The 9,177-nt window shown below is 57.0% G+C and overlaps 1 protein-coding gene across 1 annotated transcript; it reads right to left on the bottom strand.

Annotated features, from left to right (window-relative positions):
* Nucleotides 1-525: 525 nt before the first annotated feature.
* Nucleotides 526-2,650, bottom strand: ZNF703 (zinc finger protein 703). The gene is made up of 2 exons (XM_051640955.1): nucleotides 2,407-2,650; nucleotides 526-2,057 (listed from the first exon to the last, which is right to left on the bottom strand). Exons 1-2 carry the CDS (start codon nucleotides 2,617-2,619, stop codon nucleotides 678-680), a joined length of 1,593 nt encoding a protein of 530 aa, XP_051496915.1. The 5' UTR covers nucleotides 2,620-2,650; the 3' UTR covers nucleotides 526-677.
* Between the last annotated feature and the right edge of the window lie 6,527 nt (nucleotides 2,651-9,177).

The raw sequence follows: 9,177 nt of genomic DNA, 5'->3' as shown, positions 1-9,177 counted from the left end.
GCCGGAAGCAAGAGCCGCGGCGTGGGAGGAGGGAGGGGTCGGGGAGGGCAGGGCTGAGCCCATTTGTGGCTGTCCCCCCCCCCCGCCCCGCCGGAAAAAAAAATATTAAAAAATAAAATAATAAAAAAAAAAGATTAAAAAATTAAAATTACATCTGTTAACTTTACAAATGAAGAGGAACAGAATTCCAGAAGGAAAAACGCGGAGGAGGAGGAGGAAAATGAGGTGGGTTTTTTTTTTGTTGTTGGGGTTTGGTTTGTTTTTTGTTGTCTCTTTTTTCCTTGTGTGTCAGGAGTCATGCAAGAATTTCTCGGGGGGGGGGGGGGGGGGGGGGGTGGGAAAAAAAAAATAATGAAGAAAGGGCAGGAAAAAAAATTTTCAAAAAGAAACAGAAGGGAAAAAAAAAATAAAAGCCCCACATCTGCAAAGTAAAGGTTGGGTTTTTTGTTTTGTTATGGGTTTTTTTTTCTTTTTTTTTCTTTTTTTCTTTTTTTTTTTTTTTGGACACAGACTTTTTGCATACCATCGATTCATTGGTGTATTAATGCACTTATATTCCCAGCTTTAAGCTAACATACAGTAAATAAATACACAGTCCAAGGAGGGGAGCAAGGAAGGGGGGAGAGCGGGCCGGGGGGGCGAGGAGGAGGCTGGAGCAGGGGAGGGGGCTGCTGTGGTTACTGATATCCCAGTGCAGAAGCTGAAGTTAGTCTTTGGCCGTAGAGAGCGTAGGGGGAGTAGTAAGGTCCGGCAGCCGGCAAGGAGGGCACGGGCAGGGCGCCGGCCGTGGGCAAGTGGCTCTTGCCGTAGGGGTGGTACCTGTTTAGTCCCAAAGTGTGTGGGCTCCTCAAGGAGAGAGAGGCCGGTAACGTGTTGGGGCTCCCGGGGGCGGCGGGCGGGAGGTGGAGGTGGCAGGAGGCTGCGGAGCCCAGCCCGGAGGTAGGGTAACCCGCCAAGAGTTTTTCCGCCCCCGGCAGGGCCGTGTGGGTCCGTAGGTGGGTGAGCAGCTCCTCCGAGGTGGCAAACCTCTTGTCGCAGGGTCCGCTGGCAGACACCCAGTTGCATATGTGGGGCAGGGGGTCGTTCTGCAGCATGAAGCCGTAGGTGTAGAGGGGATGGCCGGGCAGGCTGGGGGTGCCGCTGGAAGAGAGCGTGGTGTGCACCGAGTGCAGGGGGTGCGTGGGGTACACCAGGGGGTATCCGCTCTTCAGGCTGCCGGGGTCGTGCACGCAGCTGGAGCAGTTGCTGGAGCCCAGGTGAGAGGCGCTGTGGTAGCTCAGGCAATAGGGGTCCCGGCATAATCCCTGCATGAAGGAGGGCGGCGAGGCCCCGGTGAGCGGGCTGGAGCTGGGGGGCTTGCCCGGCAGCCCCAGAGCCCCTGGCAGCTGGCTGCCCACCAGGCCCGGCTTGGTGGGGTCCAGTCCGGGCACGAACTGGGAGGGGTAGCCGGCGTAGGCGCCGACGATGGAGCCGTGGTAACCGATGCTGGAAGGCGGCAGAGGGAAGACAGAGTGACCCGGCTTGTAGGGCGAGACGGGGGCCACATGGCCGGCGGGTGGCAGGGCAGGGGGCTCCGACTTGCGGCCCGAGGGGGGCTCGCCGTGAGCCCCGGGCTCCGCTGCCCCGCGCCCCAGCCCCCCGCCCGTCCCCTCAGGGCTGGGCTTGCCCACCTCGGGCTCCTTCTTCTCCTCGGTGCCCTTGGGATCGGCGTGCTGGGGCGAGGCGCCGCGGGAGCTGCCGGGCGAGGCGGCAGCGTGCGGGGGGAACGGCGGACACGCGGCGCTGGGCACCCGAAAACCGGCCTTGTCCGAGCCGCCCTCCTTGCGCGGCTCCCCACCGCCCTTCGAGTAGGGCTTGAAGCTGGACTTGTCCTCGGGCGGTGTGTCCCCGCTGCCCGGTGGCTTCAGAGCGGCGGGGCGGGCGGCAGGCTCCTTCTCGGGGGCGGGCAGCCCGGCGGAGGCCACGGCGTTCAGCTTGGAGGAGGGCGGCGGGTCGGGCTTCCCGATCTGCGAGCAGGTCTGGGCCAGCAGCGCCAGCGGGCTCTTCTTGGCGTCCAGCTGCGAGGGGAGCGGAGCCCGTCAGGGGGGGACACGGCGGCACCCCCGACCCTCCCCCGCCCCCCCACCTCCCCCATCCCACCCTCAAAATCCCGGGGGCAGTGGGGCCGGGCCCGGCGCCGAGCCAAGACGCGGAGGATGGGGGGGACCGGGCGGGGGGCTGCGCCCGGCCAGGGAGAAGGACCGGCGTGGGGGAAGCCGGGCTGCAGCGGCGAGGAGGAAGGGAAGGAACAGATCAGGGGCAGCCGAGAGCACCGGGCAGAGAAGCGCCCGGCCGGGAGGAGCCGCGAGCGGCGGGCATGGGGGGAGCCCCGGGCGGACCCCGGGGCCGGGGGCGATGGGTACTGACCTCGATGGGGCTGACGGGCGTAGAGGAGAGCGGCTGGAGGTACTCGGGGTGCAGGAGGTGGCCGCCGTGGGCGCTGAGCATCTTCAGTACGCGGATGGGCAGCCGGCTGGCCTGGCGCAGCGGGTCGGCGGGGGGCGGCCGGGGCGACGGGGCGCCCGCGGCTCCGCGGCTCGGCGGGGTCCTCGGCCGGGGCCCGCCGGGGGCTCCGCTCATTTGGGGCGGACGGCGGGGGAAGGGGGGGGGGGGGGGGCGGGCGCCGGGCTCCGCGGGGCCGGGCCGGGCCGGGCGGGCGGCGGAGCGGCGGCAGCGGCGGCCCCGGCGAGACGAAACCCTTCCCCGGCCCCACCGACACGTCAAATAGCCCCGATGGCGGCCGCGCTCCGAGGGGGCCGGCGCCGCGCACCAATCCGAGCCCGGCCGGGCCCCCGGGGCGGGGAGAGCCGCCGGTGGGGGGGGCAAACCGCCGGGGCCGCCCCCCGCCAAGGCGTGGGGCAGGGAGAACCGCCCCCGGCACCCACCGCCCCGGATCGGCACGGATCGGGGTGGATCGGCACGGCTTGGCACAGATCGGCTGGCACGGCGTGGCACGGTGCTGCTAGAACACCTTGGCACGGCATGTTAGGATGGCACGGCCGGCTCAGCTGGCCCCAGAGCCAACCCGCGGGCAAACTGGGGCAGCGCTGGGGTTGCTGGTGGGACAGCAGTGGCACCCAGACTTGAAAGACCCATCACAGGTCACATACAGGCTTTCTCACTGAGCACGTGTTGCACTCACCAGCACTTGAATAATTTTAGCAGCAATCACAGCATTTTCAGCTCTTGGGGCCGTGACCAAACTCTCACTGAGCATTTCCCACCGTCAGGGATGAGCCCAGGGCACCTGCAACAGAGCCAAGGGACAGATCTTAACCCATGTCCTGTAATCCCCTTACGTACCTACAACACTTCTTTCAGGAGTTTTTCTACTTCCTTAGAGTACAGAGTCTTAAAATTTTGCCAGTGACAGTGCAGACTGCATATAGCTAATTAAGGTTCCTGACAATTAATTTCCTATTTCTAGTTACCTTTTCCAGACGTCTTTGAATTACATTCACAAACCCCTGGGCCTGAAAACCACTGTCCCACTGAGATCTTTCCATGAGGAGCTGAGGGACACAGATAAATCTTGGAGCTTCACCTCATCACATCCAACCTGGAGCAACGTCTAGTGTGCAGCAGCTGTCGGGGTCCTGGTGGGGTGGGGAGCTGCTCTGCCAGCTCCTGGGGCTTCCACTGGGAGCTGGCAAGGGAGCCGGGCTCAGGGAGAGCCGTGTAAAGGAGCAGGGATGAGGGAGTTCATGGGAGAGAGGGATGGGGGCCAGGCTGAGTGAAAACCTTTGGCCTGGAGAAAAGCCATGTGGCATCTTTAGGAAGGATGGGCAAGGAGCTGGCTGGATGCTCCACTGCAGTGCCAGGCAGCTGGGGTCACACAGCACAACCTTCCTTCCCCTAAAATTGGAGGAATTAATGTTTAGTGCAGTGGGCTGATGCCCTCACCGTGCTGCTAAAATTGAGACTTACCTGGAAGCAGTTCCCTGCTGAGAGCTTGGGAACCCATCCCACTGACAGCTGCGGGGGCCACTGGCACGTCTGTGACTCTGGATGTTTGAGGGTCTCCTGGTTTCCTTCGGCCCCTCTGGCTGAAGGAGGTCCACATGCCAAGGCCTGGCTGCACTGGGAGTGCTTGTGGTGGAGCTGGTGGGAGGGAACCAGCTTTCCCAGGGCTGGGGCTGTGGCACTGACCCATTTCTGCCCTCCCTGGTTTGGGTTTCAGTCCCTCCTGCCTGCCCAGAGAGGGAGAGGGCAAAGAGGAGAGAGACAGACACCTCTAATTAATCATATTAACTCCTGACAGATGCTTTATGTTCCAACAATGTTGCTATTATTAAATCCATGTGGCTGCCCCTCACCAAGCCTGCCTGCTCCAGGTTCTGGGAAAAAAGGCTTTGCTGGATTTCCCCAGCAAGTACCAGCCTCGCCCTGGCACAGCCCCACGTCAAGTCCCACTTCTCCAACCACTATCCATCACATCAATGGTCAGACCTGTCAATTTCCCTCCTTGTGAGGCTTTTTTCTTCTCCCCCTCAGCCCCCCACTCCTCCTGGAGCTGACCACAAGATCGATTCAATCCGGACAGGGGGATGTAAACGGAGCGGTGCTGCCTTTCAAAGGAGCCATTCAAGTAAGGAGGAAATACAAAAAAAACCCCTTTCCTCAAAGTCACTCGAGTTGGTCGCCAACAACAACACGGCCTGAACAAAAATCACAGCAAACACAGGGGGACAAGTGGGTAAGAGCAGCGGGCACGGGCAGTGCTCCTGGCTGGGGGATGCTGGAGCAGAGGGAGAGCAGGAGGAGGTGATGTCTGGGTGTCTCCAGGGCTGTGTCCCTCCCTTCCCCCAGAGCTCAGGTTGCTTTGAAGCCCTAATCCTGCTCTGGAACATTTCTGGGCTCATCTGAGTTAAAACTTCCTGAAAAGTCAGGCTGGGTAGTGATGGACCCTGCTCAGTGCTGATGCCTCTTGTTATATTCTTCACTCTAAATTCCTGTTTGTCCTGTTTTCATTAAGGGGAACAGTGACCAGAGGGAGGAAAAATAAAACTTGTCTATTTCATGCTCAGTTCTGCTCCGTGACCAGTCACTCTCTGCTTGGAGCTTGCCCACCACAAGGGATATTCAAATAAAATAAGCAAGACCACTTGCCAAATAAAAATAACAGAGGCACCGAATGAAAAGCAAAATATTTTCAATAAAAGTAAAGCCAAAGAAGACAAAAAGCCTCCGCGGGCGCTTTCAGAAATGACTGATGATATTTTTGCTCCCCAGGCAGGCCTTGCCCCACTGGGGCTGCTATTAAAGGGGGTTTGTTTTCCCGGGAACGTGCCCCAGCGCGGAGCCTGCGCAGCACCGATGGACTCTGACGTGTTGCCACCTGTGGAGCGTGGCTGTGGAGCAGGGAATTCTGTTTTTCTTTCAGATCTTTCAGCACTTGGGCTGGTTTCCAGGCAGGGCTTGGGGGGGGCACAGCCTGGGGTGCCTCTTGCCCCCCTCAACCCCTTTCCAGCCTCATCCCACCACTCCTAGAGGGTGCAGAAAGGCCCTTTCCAGAGGAAGGCACACACCAAGCTCCAGGTATTGTTACAGAGGGAGGAAAAAGCCAGCTGGGAAATGAGTGACGTGCAGGGACCGCGGGAACCTCCGGCCCTGCCCAGCCCCTGCACCGGACATGGGCCCTTCCTGAGGGACAGTCCTGACTTCTAGGAAATTGCCTTCTGAGGTACACAAAGCATGGCATTAAACACAGAAATATGAACTGCATCGGGAGGCAGTGCTTTTCCTAGGGGGGGTCAGGTGGATTTCTTTAGCTGCGCGTGCCAGCGACAGGGCAGATGTACCTGTGGACACGTGTGCTCTGGCCCTTGGTGCTTTCAGTCTATTTTTGCTCTGCCCTCCAGCAGGAAAGTCCCCTCCAGTGTCTCAGTATGTTCCTGTGCTGCTGATACTCGGGAGGTTGCTCTTAGTGTTGTGGATTTTCCGTACCTTGGCACGAACAGATAGCTCTGGCTATGGGCATCCCAAGTCCCAGGGGATCCAGAGGTGTGGAGTGGGCAGGGAGCAACATCCAGGTTGGAGAAGGAGAGAGGAGGCTGTGACCTGCATGGAAAATTGTGGTGGGATAAGACAAGACATTAATTTAAATCTCTGTAGCTCTTCCAGCATTCTTACTCTGGAATAACTGCCTTTCCCAGCTTATTGCTGCTGGACACGGTTTAAGGGAAACTGGGAAAATGCTGCTCATCTGCACCAGCAGATCCACTGGGAGCTGGCAGGGTTGCAGGACAGGGATGGGCACCAACTCCCTTCTCAGCCTGGTCACTGTGGAGGTTTGCTGACATCCACTAGAGCAGAGGAGAGACCTGGCTTTGACAAGTCCCAGATGGGTCCCACCAAGGTCCTACCAAGTGTCCCAGCCCAGGAGAGCAGGTGGGGAGGACCCAGGATGGCTCTGGACACCTGCAGGACAGGGACCCAAGACACTTTTCAAAGCTGAGCAGCTCCTGGGGCCTGGCTGTGCACCTGCTGCTTGATGGGTCCATCATGTCCCCTTGGCCACCTGGGACAAGGTGGTGGCACTTGCAGCCCCTCCAGCTGCCTCCGAGGAGCCCATCATGCAGAGTCAGCTGTTTCCCTGCCCAGATCCCATCCCTCCATCCCACCTCTTCTGCACGAGCCAAGGCCTCCCTTTTAGCTGCAGAACAAGTGCATAAAAATGATCTTATTTATTACAGGAGACATGTTTTAAAACAACTGACAAAATTGCAAGATGTAAAACGACAAGCAAGTGCTTTTTCTTTTTTAAACCCATATAGACTTCTGGCAATGATAAAAACAGTGTTTTCTTTTTTAAAGTTGGAATTAATCTTTCTTTCCAAAGCAATCATGTCACAGGAAAAGCAGGAAGATACTCAGATATTAACTGATCCTCACTGGTTGATGGTTACTTATGGCACAGCCAGGCAGCTCACTTGCCTCTGCAGAGCAATTAATGTTGAAGAACAGAGTGAACATTAAAGCCAAACAAAAAAAAAAAAGAAAAAGAAAAAAAAGAGGTGAGGGTTTTTTTCTTGTTGTTGTTCCTCCCCTGTTCCCTTGATGTGTGACTAACAGCTGTTTTTTCTGTGTGACAAAGCAGTGGGGTCTTCCTGCTGTTGCTGTAATGAAGCTGTTTCCTGGTGTGAAATTCTCCGGGATAAATTGCAGGAGGGGGAGGAGAAGATCCCGCACGTATCAAAGCACTTGGGAGGGGAGAGAAGCTCCGCGGCCTCGGGGAGGGGGGACGGGCAGTGGATCAAACCAGGCAGCGGGGCTGGGGCCGGGTCACAGCCTCTTTACTTACAGCCTTTATTGTGATGATTTTTGTCCTGTTTGTCTCCAAGTTTGCTGCTGCAATCAGGGTGAGGGTCTTTACACCGCGGGGCTGGCAGTAGGGAGGGTTGGGGGTGTTTTCCCCAGGGAGCCAGGCTTCCCTAACAGCACAGCCGTGCTGCAGGGTGTTGCAGGGAGCAGTTTAGTTTGTGTGCCTCAGTTTCCCCATCTGCAAAACTTGTGGGGCGAGGGGGTGACAGCGACCCCTGATGTCCCTCACCATGGGAGCAGTGGAAGGGCCCTGGGGTGGCCTTTTGGAGGGGGAGAATCTGTCTCAGGGGGTTCATTTAGTCCTCAGACACCCACTAAAAAAAACACAACACAAAACAAAACAAAAAACAAACCACTTTTACCTGATGGTTTTCCTTTTTTCTTTGCCAGTATTAGTTAATTAAACTATGCAAATTTAAACAACTTAATTTCTATAACATCAAGACCAGAGCCTCAAACCATTTGGTGCAGCTCGTCTGGCACGTATGTTACATAAAATGTTTGGAGTGGCTCTAATAAAAATGAAAAAGGCTGTAAATCAAGTTTAATTTATTCATTTTCTGTATGGTATGAAAGCATGCCAAAATCAGATTATTTATGAGCCCTTCATAACAATAGGCATTTTTATTGGTTGCAAATGACAAAAGGGGTTCTCAGAGGGATTTTTTTCTTCTTCTTCTTCTTTTAAATTTTTTGAATGCCTTTTCGGAAACATTTATTTTTTTTTGGACTCTATGATCTCAAAGAAAAATATTTAATCATTGATACAGTAAAAATAATTTATATTTAGAAACTGAAAAACACATCAGGCTTTACAACATAAATACACAGAGCTAATCCAGCCCAAAGGCTCAGGCAAAGGCTGCACCACAGGTTCAAGAAAAGAGCTGTGATTTATACCCCCCTTCCCTAAATTTCCCTTTAAGAGCATAATCTCCCATAAGTCTTTCACAAAATATCTGAGCCACTCGGGGCTTTTACTTTTCCAGACCCCTTTGGCAGGTCGAGGGGCACACACACGTGCCCACTCACTTACCTTGCACGACGTTCTCTTTGCCCACCCCCAAATTCACCCAATCTCTTTGGTTGTTTTTTTTTGGGGGGGGGGTGGGTGGGTAACTGACCCCATGAGCTCTCCTATGTTCTGGCCTAACACAGCAAATCACAGATAAACAGACCCCGGCTCCTGCCTCTCCTGCTTTTCACCCCCCTTTTTGTCCCTTTTCACCCCTTTTGCCCCTTTCCACACCCAGGAGGGAGGGGGCACACACAGGTACTCACTGACCACCGGGCCCCTCCCGGGATGCTCCCGCCGGTGCCGCGGTGCTGGTGCCTTCTGGAGCGCCCTGGGATGGATGCCAGGGACCTGGGACACCCCCGGGGGTGGCTGCGAGGGCCACGGATGCAGCTTCACCCCCTGTGCCCGCACCCAGGGCGGCACCGCGGGCGAGGAGCCTGCGGCCACCCAGAGGACAACGTCCCTCTTCTTCAGGGGGGGTGGTATGAGCTGGAACAAAGCCCTGAGAGCCGAGTTTTGGGGAGGGGAGCAGGGGACAAGATGGGCTGCGACAGGGCAGCATCTCCCCGAGCGGGACAGTGACAGGGGACAGAGCGGTGTCCTCCCGCCCGCAGCGCCCCGGGCACGGTGGCCAAGAGCTGCTGGGGCAGGAGGAGGCAAAGGAACCCCAAAATACCTCGTGGATGAGGGTAAAAGCCTGGCTGGGTTGTGCAGGGGTTTTGGCTTTGTGATGGGGAGGGAGCAGAGGGGCAGCCTCTCCCACAAGAACCAGGGCTTTGCTCTGCCCCCCGGCCTGG

Source organism: Apus apus, chromosome 26 (genome assembly GCF_020740795.1).
Source record: "Apus apus isolate bApuApu2 chromosome 26, bApuApu2.pri.cur, whole genome shotgun sequence".
Classification (NCBI taxonomy): Eukaryota; Metazoa; Chordata; class Aves; order Apodiformes; family Apodidae; genus Apus; species Apus apus.
This window is presented reverse-complemented; position numbering and strand designations above follow the sequence as displayed.

Bases quoted from the DNA above. Each gene is read 5' to 3' on its own strand.
- ZNF703 (XM_051640955.1), bottom strand. From the start codon at position 2,619: ATGAGCGGAGCCCCCGGCGGGCCCCGGCCGAGGACCCCGCCGAGCCGC. The intron at 2,058-2,406 runs GTCAGTACCCAT...CTCCCCTCGCAG, and splicing joins CGCCCGTCAGCCCCATCGAG to CTGGACGCCAAGAAGAGCCC.